The 14,742-nt window shown below is 42.8% G+C and overlaps 1 protein-coding gene across 1 annotated transcript in view; it reads left to right on the forward strand.

Annotated features, from left to right (window-relative positions):
- The first annotated feature begins 5,251 nt into the window (after window positions 1-5,251).
- Window positions 5,252-14,742, forward strand: part of OSBPL10 (oxysterol binding protein like 10) — a 121,909-nt gene continuing 112,418 nt past the window's right edge. Inside the window, exon 1 of the mRNA XM_064444220.1 lies at window positions 5,252-5,626. Coding sequence (XP_064300290.1) covers window positions 5,319-5,626 — 308 coding nt within the window. The 5' untranslated portion in view covers window positions 5,252-5,318. The remainder of the gene's footprint in view (window positions 5,627-14,742) is intronic.

Here is a 14,742-nt window from a genome sequence, read left to right on the forward strand (position 1 = left end):
TAATATGCATAATATAAACTAGTATTCTTTCCAGCTAACCATCCCAAAGTTTGTATTCCAGAGACTCAGACATTTTGATCAAGTTTTGTTTCACCTGGTCTAACCTGCAAATTACAGAGCAGTGCACTCTAGATGAGTAAACAAGCTATGAGAGTCTAGCTGTGGCAGCACAATCCTCAGTCTAAATGAATTTGTAATGCCTCGTGGTAGAGTAAATTACCCTGCACGCAAATCTCTGTTTTCCTGGGCTCGATTGTTTCTGGCAGCAAAGGTAGTTTGGGTACTTCTGCCATATGCTGTGTCTCTCTTGACCATTTCCCTGTCACCAGGTTTTAGTTAAGTGAGGTTTAGGAGGATGGTTATGCTGGTGGACGAGAAACCTGGATGAGAAGCTGCTGATAACAGGATGAAGTGTGGCAAAGCAGCATGTTTAGCATATGTTGCAGGCTTACAGGCACCAGGGACGGAGGATAAGATGCACACTGATTCAGCAAAACTAATGCTAAAGTTGGCAGACTGCAAAGTTAGTGGTAGCTTCTCTACATTCTTGAAATCCTCAGGTCAGAAGTGTTTTATTCATGGAGAGTAACGTTTAACATGCTGGTTAAATCTAAGTGAAACCATTATATAAAATAGAACACAGTATTGCAATTCTTGTACTGTGCTATAAAAAAGGCCAGATTAGAGGGGTCACCGCTCCTTTTAGACCTTCAAGCCCAGGAATCTATGGAACTGGATCTGCGGAAGGACCAGAGGACATGCTGCTGCTGTGCACTGCTCCACTGGCTGCATTCACTCTCTGGCAGTCACTGTAGACAACTGGGGAAGCATTAGTGAGAGCAGGCTTGGTGCAGGTGTGACTGGGGCATGAACTGAACTTCAGGGATTGTGTCTGAGCCATTTCATTGCTGACATCTACAGACAGTGGTGATGGAGGTGGTATGTTTTTGCCCTAAGTATTACCTGCAGTTTCATGACAGATGGCTTTAGTCTCCAAAGCTCACGTGAAATAAAGCAGTGTCTCAGGAGGACTCTGTAGGCTAAGAAGGAGGTGACGGTAAAACTGAGCAAGCCTTGAGGCATTTCCATGGAATAGGTTCAACACCTGAATGTAGACCGGGCAGAAGTAGCTTCTGTAGGCCATACAGTTAAATTCCTCCATGTGATTATGATGGTAAGAAATTGTGTCGAAATCTGGTGGCGGGAGGAGGTGGAAAAAGAAATTGGAAAGTAATTCTAGAAAACTGTTTGCTAGGGGAGCATTAAAAAGGTATAGAAACCCAAACCAAGATGACAAGGAAACAGAAATTGGCAAATGGGTTATGAGCTGACCTCACTCTAGAAGCTAAAACTGTGCGGCTTAGCAAAGGATGGAGACATGCTTCTGTTTCCTTATAAGGGCAAACAGTATTGAATTTGTTATCTTACCAGATGTTTTGCTTTCTAAAAGGTGAGATAAATAATGAATTATTTTGATTCTTTTGGGTACTTCATGAAAGAGGCAAAATTTTGGTTTGGTCAGAGGGTGAAAGTAACATTCTAAAGGAGGACTGTAACGTAGCAGCTGTGTTACCTTGGAAACAGTGAGAACCTTCATTAGGCAGGTTGCTGTTAATAAATACCTAATTAAGAATACTTGTAACAAAGCATACATCATGCAGTATTGCATCAGACTAAGTCAGTGTGTATTACCCTGAAGTGTAGCTCTACTGGGACAGACCATTAGCTAGTAAAAAAAAAAAACCCAACCCAGTTCAGTCTTCTTGAAGAGCATTAATAACTTACAATAAATGAGGATAAGGGCTCACTGATACCAAGATTGCTATGAAAAGTTATCCAGCTCTGTTAGATTGCAACAGTATGTACATGTTGGGAAGGGAAACGGGATGAGAAGAATGACATAACCTTTTGCTTAAATACAATCTAAAAGCTGCACAGAGTGCCAATAATGTTTGACTCAAAAGGACCTTCGGTTAACCAAGGGGAAAGAATCCTTAGTATATGAAAAGCCGCAGTATATGTTAAACCAAAGGTTTATCTAGCCCAGTACTTTACTCCTTCCACTAGTAGGTGCTTAGAGAAAGACTCAAGAACAGGGCAGGGATTATTTCATTAACAAAGTAAACAATCTTCAAGGAGGCAGAGGTTTAGGGCCTTTCTGAACTTCAAATACATCCAAAACACTTTGGCCAACCTTGTTTCAAGGTTTTTTCAAAAACACTTGCTTTTTTAGTCTTTCTAGATGTTTGGCATCCAAAACCATCTCATAACAATGAGTTTTACAAGTACAAATCATGTGGAAAAGTATTTTCTTGTGCTTGTTTTAAACTAGCTGCCCCATAGTTCTTGTTCCATGAGAAACAGTGAAGAATCCTATTAACCTGAGTACTGCTTCATACACTGGTTGTCTCTTTTCCAACTAAAACCCCTGTGCAGTTAGCTCTCTCCTCATAGAAAAGTTGGGGTTTATACCTTTTCTCTTTTTACTCTGTCCGTTTTGCAGGAATATTATAAATGTAGAGTATACAGACACTGGCTGTAGTATAGATTTATACAGCAGCATGCTGTTATTTCTGTTTTCCGAACGAGCTCATCACAGCTGTTTGCTTGATTACCCCTGAACACTGAGATGGGGTTTTCAGAGGACTATTTAAAACGACTCCAAGATCTCTTTCCTGAGGGGCTATAGCTAATTTATAGATCATCATTATGCAGGCATAGTAAAAGCTATTTTCTCCCCATGTGCCTTACTTTGTTTTTTAGCAACATTAAATTTCAATTGCCATTTTACCAGTGATTTAGTCACTACTGTGAGATAGGTCTGCTATTTTTTTGCACTTGGTTCTAGTTTTAACTATGAGTGAATGAAGGGATTCTGATTTAAGAAGATGCTGAGTAACATAGATCCCAACTCAGAGTAGTGGCTTCCCTCTATTTGAAAAGCAGCCGTTCATTCCTGCGTTTTGTTTCCCATCTATTAACTGGTTTATAACCTGTAAGAGGACTTCCTATGTTATCACATCACAGTAATCCTTCTAGCAGCAGAGAGGAATATTTTGGGATTTTGTGAAATTCTCCTGGGGACATAATATGCTTACAGCCTGGTGTCCCTTTCATTTCAGAAACTCCCTGAGGAGTGCACCATTGTTACTTGGGTTTCATTGTATAGAAAGGTATGGAGAGGCTTCTCTGCACCTGTGTAAGGCAGCTTCTTTTCCTGACATAATTCTCTTCCAATAAATTCTGAGGAAGGCAGAAAAAATGACATTCATTACCTATAATGTAGAACATATATAGGTGACGTGCTGCAGTGGCTGATGCAATGACAGTTATTGCATTAAAGCATCTTGTTCCACTGTTCTGGGCTGTTGTTGTAACTGATTATGAGGGGGAATGACGGGGTCTCACCCTTATCTCCAGCGAGCAGGGCCTGAGCTTCCTGACGGGGCATACCTTGTTTATTCCAATATCTTCTGAAAAGTGCCATCACCAGAAGTAGTGGAGTTGGGCATAAGAATGAGCATTTCCAGATTGTGGTCGTGGAGTTTCTGTCCATAGTAAACAATGAGTGGGGAATTTCACATGAACATCTTAACTAATAGCTCTGACTTGGAGTAGCAGTTACTCTAAAATATGTTGTTTTAAAAAATAACAGAGTTCATAATCTCTGTACTGCAAGAGATGTGCGTTAAACGTTCCACCAATGAAATACTAAATTAAAATTCAAGTTTCCAGACTGCAGTGCCTCAGTATTTAGCCACAACATGTGATGTTTAACCGCCCAAAACTCAGGATCAGGTTGCCCAACATTTCAGCTACCCAACCACAGCACATATGGTAGGATTTTCCAGAGAGAAAACTGGGAGAATCTAAGTTAGGAGCCCTCCTCTCTGTGCTGATTTATATGGGGAATGTAGACCTCTAGCTGCATGTGGATTCGGATGGTTTGAGTATCTTTGGAGGTGCAGAACACAGGAGGCATGTGATACTCAGTACACTCAAAAAATCTCTGGTACACAAGACTTTCCACAGGGTTGAAGCACAGGAGCTAAGCTCGGTTCATATTTTGTCACGGACTCTCTGAGCGCTTCTCTATTTCAGGCCTCCGTTTATCAAATGACAACAAGAATAGCTACATCTCCGGTGTGCTGTGAAGATTCTGAGTGTAACAAAACGGAGGCACTTGGCTAATGCAGCAAGGGTGGCCACAGAAGTGATTGGAGGGAATGTAGCCACATAGCTTTGCACCGAGCTGACTGTATAAGCGTCTGCTTAGCTTTTTACAGTGATCTTGAGGTTATGCCTCAAGACGTGACTTAACCTGCAATGATATCTTTTGCAAAGTCTGGATGAACGATATGACCGATACAGTATGTTGATATATGTTATGGGCAGCAGAGTATGCTGTGCGTTGGGCAAGACTGTTGTGTTCCTGACTGCTGGGCACACCGCCTACCTTTCCGTTTTTCGCTGCACGCGGGCAGTGCTCTGCGCTGCTGCTGTACCCTGCTGTGGACACCTGGCCCACGGTGTCACGCTCTGCGGTAACGGGCAGCGATGTGCATCAGCCTGTACCAAGGGATCCCCTCTCCGGTGCTACGCTTTGCGCTCTAGTGGGCACAGCTTTTGCGAGTGACAGTCATATGCTTTATAGCCTGGCTATCCTCCCCTCTGGCGGCGTTCCTCCACGTACACCCCGCGTACAGCCACCGCTTTCATTGCTCCCCACGCGTGTGTGTCACACGCTGCGCGGGTGAGGCCCGGAGGGGACGCAGAAGGTGTTTGCCCGGCCCTGCGTGCTGGGATCCCCTCTCTCCCCGCCACATCCACCAGGGCCTGGCAACGTGGACGCGGGACACCCCCTCCCAGTGTCATCAGCCTACGTGTCCGCCCCACGCCCCGCTGTCCTTTGGGGTCACCCCTCGGTGCCACGCCGCACGTGCGTGCCACTGCGCGGGCGCTGCCGCGTGCCATCCCGCCGCCCCACGCAGCCTGTGCCTGCGTCGCGCCTCTCCCCGCTTCGCTGCGTGTCTCCGTGTCTGCCTGCGTGGCACCCACCCACGCGCAGCGGCCGGCCCGGGCAGGCCGAGGGGGGCGGCCGGGGAGGATCCCGCCGCGCCGCGGGGCGCGCAACGGCCGCCCAGCTCCCCTCAGCAACCGGCGGGAAGGCGGCGCGGCGGTTCCCTCGCCCGGCGCGGCCCGGCCCCTTCTCTCCCTCGGGCGCCGCCCCTCTCGGCGCTGCCGGTGAGTCAGGGCTTTGCCGGGCACGGGCGGCAGCCGCGGCCGGAGCGGGCTGGCAGCCTCCGCCGCCGGGCTCCATGGAGAAGGCGGCAGCGGTGAGCGAGGGCGGCGGTAGCAACAGCAGCAGCCGCAGCAGCAGCCGCCCCACGTCGGCGGGCTCCTCTCCTTCGTCCTCCTCCGCCAGCCGCGGGCTGCCGGGCCGGGCGGCGGCCGCGGGGAGGCTGGATGGAGGCGGGGGGGCCGGCGGCGGCAGCAGCAGCAGCCCCGGCTCGGCGGCGGCCAGCCCGGGGGGCGCCCAGGCGCCCGGCGGCGGCAGGCGGCGGGAGCCGGTGCTGGAAGGGACGCTCAGCAAATACACCAACCTCCTGCAGGGCTGGCAGAGCAGGTAAACCGCCGGCCGGCCCCCGGCGGCGCTGCGGGGCCGTCTCCTCCTCCTCCGCGCCCCCCGCCGCCCCCAAGATGGTGCCCGGGCAGCTGGTGCCGCCGCCCCGACCCCTCCCCGGCCGCCGCGGGCAGGTAGGCCGGGCTGTGCCGCCAGCCCTGCCCGAGGCCGGCCCCCCTTCCCCTCCGCGCCCGCTTGCCTTCATTTTGTTTCACTTGTTTTCCCAACGGGGGGAGCGGTTGGATGGGCGGGGGGCGCGGTGCTGCGGGCCGGAGCGGTGGCCCCCGGCGCTGCGGGGGCAGGGGGGGAATAACGCTGCACGTGCTGTTCTCCCGGCAGCCCCCCCTTTCTGAGCTCCTCTTCTATCACGTTATTCTCCTGTGAAGTTATCTTGGATAACGAAAGAATGAAAAACTGAGTGAGAGCCACCCAAAACAAATGGGAAAAATGCCACGCTTCTCATTATGTGTATTATTATTTTTGCTGCGGGGTGGGACAGAGGAAACAGTTACCTGTGTGTTTAAGAAGATCTCTTCTCTTGCCATGTCCTTCCTGTTTGACAAGTCCTAATTTATGTTGATACGGTGACAGGCCCTGGTCCTGCAATTTCCTGGGTGTGGACAGGCTGACGTGCATCTGTGGAAGTCCTGGAGAAGGTCTGGTCTTGAACCTAGTGTCTCAGTGCAAAATTTTCTACAGAGTTGAAGCCAGACTGTGGAATTACTAATGCGGTATTGGGATTTGTTGAAATCGAGAGAGAAGATTTCTTATTAGTGTTTTAGTTTTTCATTATCAAACTTTGTCCTCTTAGTGGATGAATGAGGATAAGCATCTAAAACTTGACGTTTTAATGTAAGGCATCACAGTGATGGTTTTGAAGAGAAGTAAATGCTATGGAGAGAACTTTTATAGGATTAGTTATAAACATCTGCTCAAACCTTTAAAAAAAATCCCAGCCCTACTAGAACTTGCTGTTGCTTATATTAAGTGACCCCAAGCAATAAGAACATCGAAATGGCTGGGTCCTTGGTGTTCTGACTGTAATTCTAAAGTATTTATAAGTGGCAAAGTTAAATTGCAGAAATGCCAATGATGATGCTGACTCGTGTGGGGCTAAAGCAGTGGTAGTATTGTAGCAATACTTTCTGAAAAGTTTCAGGACCTGGTCTGATTCCATACGCTGGAGGGCATACATACGTACGCCAGCTGTGAGTGATAATGAATATATCTGGTACGATTTAGGCACACACACATCTCCATAAAACTAGACTCTTTCAGTGTAGGCATAGAGGAGGCCCTTTACTGTCTTTTGGTTACTGCAGTTCTGTGCTAGATTCACATTAGACTTGTATCAGGTTGTTGATTTATGCAGTCCTCCTGTAGTTTTGCTTAAAAACCAAATAAACACATTGTGATAACTAAAATGTAGGACTAAAATGCATGACTAAAAATTAAAATCCCATCCTTCTCCCCCCCCCCCCAACTTAATCTCTTTTTGTAGGAATGGTAACTCTTTTTGCTGTGAGTGATTTTAAAGGTCACTTTCATGTAATCTGATGAATTTACAAAGTAGAGGTTTTTGCTTTTAAATCTTTGGGTCTAGAACTGCCTGTTTGCTGTATTTGGGAACAGATTAAATCTTTGCGAAGGCTGACAGCTTGAAATAACATGTATAATCTCTGTACGCCCAAGAAACTTTTATCTGAAAACATCAGGGAAAAAAGATCAAGGTCACTTAAACAGTTCTACCATAGCACTTGGAAATGAATGTCTGTTTATTTTTAGGAGTCTTTTTAACTGCTGCTTTATCATGCTTTGTCAATTGCCAGTTTTATTTTCTGTAAATCTGCCTGTTTGAGCAAGGGGTTTATTTACACAGAGATCTTAGTCTAACTAACTCTACTTTGTTCAGTTATTCTGTTCTGTGGATATATGTACCAGTTGTTTGGGATGGGGAGTCTGATACAAGTTCTAAACACATCAGTTGAAACTTGAGGCTTACAAAAGTTGGTCTTGCTATAATGTCCAATAAATGAGTAGTGATCTGTGGGTTTGAGTGTGGTTGTCCGCTTGGCCTTCTATATATTTGTCGTGGAGTATGTTTTCTGTCAGTCGGAGCTCAGTCTGTAAGATGTAGTGACTTTGTAGCTGGCACCTGCAAATCAATCAAGAGTGTATGTTACTGAATGACCATACAACTTAGTTTTGAATTTACTTCATCTGAAAAAAACACAAGGTTGTTTAACTGCATGATCAATACAGCCAGATGGAGCGGATATAAATATAATGGAAAAATAAAGCAAGAACTGACAGAGTTCGGTGATTGTGGATTTGGAATGTTCTTTAAAGCTCTTTATCCATTAGCCTAAATAATTCACATGTATTTGATGTTAGCTTATGGTCATGGTATTGAAGTTGAAAGGCTTTCCTAGGTTAATCAACACTTACCATGCAGAGTACCCTCTACAAGTCTAAAGAAATTATTGTCATTTGAATTACAATAAATTAGTGTCACTTTTTTATCAATTCTCCTTTAACAGGTGTATGCAAGACAGCCTTATTTTGGGTGAGGCAAGTGAATATGAGTACTGAAGCATAACTGCATTTATAAGCATTATCTGAAGTAATTGAAGGCCTCAAGTTCAGTCAATCTGGATTGCTGCATTGCTTCCTATTTTAAGAATTTTGAGGGTTTGTTGCCTATTTCTGAAGAAGTCTATTCTGCTCTATCTCTAGCAGGTTCAGGAACAATCTGAATTGGAAATGAGCGAGGTGGTTCTTCACCTTTATAACAAGCAGAAGGAACCACTGCTTTTTTTGTTTGGTTGTTTTGAGGCAGGTTGTTGTGTGATAAAGATGTTAAGAGGGCTGGGCATCTAGAGTGTCTCCACTAAAGTCTGTAACTTTGGATTTACACAGGTGTGAATGCAGAGAGCAGATCTTAATCTAAAACACAGCCACTTTGACATTAGGACACTTGTGTCTTGCCTGAGACATCCGGGCATCTGAATGTCTTTACTATGAAATGACAAATAATTACGTTATCAGAATTGAAGGATGTTACAGAGCATTTCTATTGGGATTTACTTGTTCTTCGTGTAGGGGAGAGTAGTAGCTTGTATTTTAAATGGGAGTTGCATGGGTTTGATGGACAAATATGTCTCTTTAGAATTGTCTCATGTCATGCAAAACCTATTTTGCATGAGTTAATTTGATATAAATAAAATATTTAAAGCCTGTGGCATTATTATCCTGTTTTTGAATAGGTGGGTAAAAAGTTGTAAAAAATCTTAAAACTCCATTTCCCCAAGGTAGTGTGAAATTCACGTGTGGTCTGCCTCCCTCTCCCCACTTCTTCCTTGAAAATGTTTTTACTGCTTGTGCTTGTAGGGTTTTGTCCTGCAAGTGTGTATAAGCCCCTGGATCATCTGCGTTTGGGCTGGGGCTTAAATTTGGATTTGTAACAACAACAAATGGAGCACCAGCTGATGGGTATTGTTGTTGCTTTTCTGAGCTGAACTGCTCTGTGTAAATTTTTCTATAGCCCCGGTGTTTTCTAAAGCATTATTTTGGCCTACTCCTGCTTCCTCTCTCAGTTGAGAAATATATTGTGTTAGCAGTCTGCGTGAATCGTGCCCAATGAACTTCTTGTGCTTGGGCATCACCAGACCTGTTTCGGGGGTTAGCTGCATTCCTTGGATGTCAACAAAAATTATACTTTGGGGCAAATTGGGGATTTTTTTGTGCTCAGTCTCTTTACTGGCCTTCACAATGCTGTGGTGGGGTCTCTTTGCTTGTGTAGTTGTAGAGAACGGTTGCAATCTGACTGCTGCCACCACAGAAAGACCATTCCTTTTTTCCAGTGTCCCAAACAGCAGCTAGGATATCGCTAGGAAAACCAGCAGACTTCAGTGCTACTTTAGGGGCTGACTTCTTTGGCCCCCAGAGGTTGTGCAGCTCTGACAGTAGCTGTTACGGGAGGTTTGTTTTCTAAGTATTTTGACAAAATATGTCAACACTGTTTTGTGCTATAGCGCCTACAAAAATCTGTAATTTTTTTTTAAATTTTATATATATTCTGAGAAAGAGATTGTAACCTCTTAGAAGGTGAATTGATGAAGATACTTCAAACACAGTAACATTCCCCCTCTCCCTCCTTCTGAACTAGCTAGCCCATCTTTTGCAGAATTTTGGGATTGACACATCTGCTTGTGGAGCTTTGGGGTAGAGGTGTTAACTCTAGTAGCTGCTAATTCTTCAATGGTACCAGTCAAGTTGTTCTAGCAACAAATTGTGGCCTTTTTCTAGTGTAAAAAATGAGCAGATGGTTACTGTACAAACTAGATGACTATAGTTGTATAGGTATACCAATAGAGCTGCTGGGAGGGAAGCCTGGCCTAGAGAAATAAACTGGTTTTTTAATATAGAATAAACCATACTGTCAGGATTCTAACTGGACAGTGTCTGAAAAGGAGAAAAGAACCATGTGCTTATTTAATGTTTGTCAGGTTTGCTGAAATAGGAATTTTTGGTGTTCTTACTAGAATCAGATTAACACCAGCCCCTCCGCTGCGTATCTTTTAGTCTTAGTGTGTTTGACATATCCATATGAGGCTTTGTGTAGTGTTGTAATACCTTCCAGGATTTATTTGCAGAGTTTGGGAAGGGGGAGACTATTTTAAAGGAACTGGAGATGAACCTTTGGTCTTTCTTCTGGTGTTGGAAATCTGCTCCTTAAATTTTGGAACCTTGACTTACAAGTTGTTAGGAATTGTGGCAACTTTAAATTTCAAGGCATTTTGATAATATTGGGCTAACATTTTATTAAAGATTTTATTTACAAAATAGATTTTACTAGAAACTGTGTTGTCCCTTCACATGTAGATCCTGTTTGTAGAAGGCAGTGTGGAAAGGAAGAAAACTACTTAAAACCAACATGTTTAGTTCTGTTGAACAAATTAACAGGATATTTTCTCCGCTGAACACTTGGGAGTCACATATATTATTGAAATTAAGATGTGTCATTAGTTTCAAATAAACTTGGAATTTAAAATGTCAAAATATCAGTTGTTAGTAAGTTCTGTTTTGGATTAAGGCACGAATCTTTTCTTCTTAATCCTGAGATCTGTGTAGCAAAAATAACCCTAATTTCTTTGCAGAAAAATTAGAAACTTTGGTTAAGATGCAATTCATCTTTGTTTAGTTAGTGGTTGATTAAACCTAGCTGGTTTAATCATGAACTGGTTGATTTAGTTTGAATAGCTTTTGCTGTTGCCTCTAAACCAGCTCTGCTGGGAGAATGGAGAAGGCTGTTCCAGCGGTGAGGTTGGAGAAAGAATTTTAACAAGGTAAGAGGGAACCTGAGAGTTCCATCATTCTCTGCCCTTCAGGTACGCTTATAAGAGACATTTGGAAGAGGACAACTTTGAACCTCAGGCTGTAGCTCAGAAGGGTGGTCTTGTGGTTAAGGAATTGGTTTTCACTCTGGAGATGTGGATTCTGGTTAAATAACTGCCGTGGGCATTTCTCTTGTACTCAGGCAGGTAACCCAAGTTTTTTGTTCCTCAGCTGCTTGTGTCACATGGTGTCAGGGCTGCTTACGCCTATGCGGAAGATAAATTCACATAATGCATAATAATCTAATGCTTAAGATGCTTGATGATAATGTAGGGAAAAATCTGTTTAAAACAAATGAGATTTGGGTATTTTCTCTCAGGCTGTATATTTGGGATTTGCAAGTGCACTTCAGAGCTGAGCATCAGCCTTGTACCAGAGGGAATGAAGTGACAGGCAAAATAGAGCGTGGTCTTCCTTTCACCCAGATGTCACACTTAGCTTTCAGACACTGAAAAGAAGTGGCAGTTGGCACTAACGCTGAAGCACTTACTTACCCTTATCTGGGTTTTGTTATTACTAGCTCATTTTGCTGCTGGCTTTTTGAATGGTGATTTCTCTGCTTAGCAACGCAATGATAAATGTGGTTAGAGGGAGCACACATGCACTTGCTGGCTCATTTAAAAAAAAACCCACTGGTTTATGAATATGGATTTTGTTCATGTAGGAGAAGTGACAGTAAGCTGTTAAACTCAGTAATGTGCCTGGAGTCTTTTTATGAGTATATTGGAAAAAGTATTCAAAAGATTTTCCCCCGTCATTTTATATTTAAAAACAATTGTTTAATACAAAGAATGTATTTGGGCTTTAGCCTCTCCTCATATTCTTACTTTGTTCTTTATGATGTATATAAAAGGCTGAACCTTCAAAGTGAGGATGCTAAAAATTGCCTTAACTATTGGTTTTTAATGTAAAATTATGTTTGTTAAGTATGTGTTATAATGAATAATGAAACAAAAAGTATGAATTTGGTTCAACTAAAAATGCTGAGTTCATTTCTTTGGTCCCAGCCACAACTTTATTCTCGAGTATCTTGGCATTGTGCTTTAGATCTTGTAGGCTTTTGTGGGTATCTTACTCAGCTGTGTGATTACTTTTTGGCCCCTAATCCAGGGAGGCAAAGTTTGCTTAGTATTTTAACTGTTGCAGATAAAAATGTTTCAGTAAACACTGCCTAAATGCGGCTGCACTTCTCTGTCTAAGGCAGCATTTAATTAGTAGGTAATTTAAAGTTGAGGAATGTAGGTCCTTAACTAGTCAGTTCTGTAGGACAAGCCATAGAATTTGTTATGGTTTCTATTCCACCTATACTTGTGTTTCTCTTTGGATATATATCTGAGAATTTTTCTTCCAGTGGTATTCTTCACCACAGCTATGGGAACAACTTGCCCAGCGTTAATCACTACTTAAGAAATTGCCTGATGTTCTTAATACATGTCAATGTCTGACTTTTCACTGAATTTCGTTCTGCTGGTTGTGTATGAGACTGAGGATATCTCTTATCAAATTTAGTTTCTATGTGCAGTCTTTTTGGGCAGGGTAGATTATCTTTTGTCTGTATTTGGAGTATCTAGATCAATGGAGTTTTCTTGCTGCAAGTCAGATTTCCCAGTAATTTTTACTGGGATAGTTCTGATTATTATTTGGTATTTCAATGTTTATCTTCACATGTGGAAACCAGACTGGGTACAGTTTCAGTTGTGGTTGCACTGGGGGTCAAATACAGGGATAATACATCCCATTTCCTCCAACTCAATATCCCCTGCTTAAAAAGTTCAAGGACTGTTAGCTTTTTAGGTCTCCATCATTATTTTTTTAAAACTAGGCTGTTAATTTTGCCTCATAAATTTAACTGTTAGTCTAATTACACACAACACTGAGACCTTATGTTCCCTGGTGCTGCCTGGGTTCTCCAGGCAGGTATCTTCATACCCACGCTCTTGTTATTTCCTACTTGCTTAGCTTAAGCTGTCAGTGGCGCAACACCCTGGCGCTTGTTATGCTGTTTTCTACCTATATCCGGTATGCATCTCGATCCAGTAACATATGGCATAGTACTACCAAAATGAATGCCAGAAGTGTCAAAAGGAAGCGTAGCACTCAACTATCCTTTTTTGGATGGAAAGATGATGAAAAGGAGTGCTGTGGGAGCTGTCTCCCTGCAGTGTGCCCTCTCCATTGTTAGCGTGTTTTTGTATATCCCCAGTGGGCTTTCTCATGGTGTGTGTGCACGCCCCATTTTTGAGGGGGTAAAAATAGGAGTTAATTATTTGATTACAGAAGACAACAATTTTAAAATATAGTTGAGGGAACTGATTATTAGTTGCAACGGTTACTGGGACAAAATAATGAGTAGGTTTTCCTTACATTGAATTTCTACGGGTGAGTGCTTTTCCAGGTAAATCCTCTATCTTGTAATTATGACTTTGTCACTAGATATATGTTTTTATTTTGACACTGTTGGAATGCATGTTGTTTGCTGATGATAGCTTGTTTTCATGTCATCAGCAATCTATGGATTTTTTTTTTCTCCATCTAGGTCATCGCTAAACACTCCACAGCCAAGAACTGATTGCCAAGGGACCCTGTTAGAAATATATTCACTCAGAGATCCTCGTTTAGTTATATTTTGAGTCTGGCTCCATCTCTTGACTGTTTTTCAGTGCGTTTAGTGTCTTGATCTTTTTTTTTATTGTACTTAAAAGTCAGTGCAGCCTGCTCAATGCTGTTAATATTATGAAGCAAACTTGTGATATCAGAAACCTAGCAGGTTTTCTGGATGAAATTTTTTTTAGTGAATGCATACTGATTGGTGTTAATTATCTTGCTTTAAATATCTTCTGTTTGTTTATAAATGTACTGTATCATCAGTTGCTTTGTTTTATTGAGCATTGGATAGGCTGAGAGGCCTATGCAATTAACTACGCTGTTGCATTTATACTTTTTAAAATGCTTGTACAGTGTAGTTTCCTTCAGTTTGGGAACTTCCCTATTGGCTTTGGTGGAAAGGAGCTCTATGCACCAAGTACTGATGAACCTTAGCGTTTTGAGTCATTTACCATGTGTGTGGTTAAATCTAACAATTCCGTTGGTAGTGTCTTTCTGATAAAATTACAGTTTAAAATTTGGAGTACTGTTCTTCAAAATAAAGGGCTGGACTACACTGATATGTAGTATTAATTGCCCTGTGCTTGGTGCTTGTTTCATGACCCTTCCACAGACTAAATGTGGTTGCTATTGTGTACCTCTTAGTCCAGTGCACCCACTCAAGAGTGTTGTATAGCATTTGCAGGTGCCTTAAGGTATTTGACTGAAAAGACCTTAGGCTATCAGTTAGATGGTTGTAAGCTGAAATCCCTAAATTAGTATTCTATGGTTTTGAGTAAGTTACTACTGCAAGTTCATATATCAAATACACATGTCTCAGTGACCTGGGAAAAGTCTTTGCTTCAACTACACAGCCTTTTAGTTATTACCTGTTGCAGTGTTAAGAGTTGTGCCTTACACAGTGTGCCTTCCATCAGGCTCCCAAGATTTTTTTATAAAATAAGTCAATAATTATTATTTGATTTGCCTGAGAATGGACTTGGAGTTAAGAATTATGAGGGGACACCTTGTCTTGGTCATTCAACAGTGTATTTAAAAGTTAGAGGAAGTGCATAAATATAAGTTGGGGCTCTGTGTCAATAAAGCTTCTGCATTTTCTTTATGTACAGAATTGTGAA

Source organism: Phalacrocorax carbo, chromosome 2, assembly GCF_963921805.1.
Source record: "Phalacrocorax carbo chromosome 2, bPhaCar2.1, whole genome shotgun sequence".
In the NCBI taxonomy this organism is placed as follows: domain Eukaryota; kingdom Metazoa; phylum Chordata; class Aves; order Suliformes; family Phalacrocoracidae; genus Phalacrocorax; species Phalacrocorax carbo.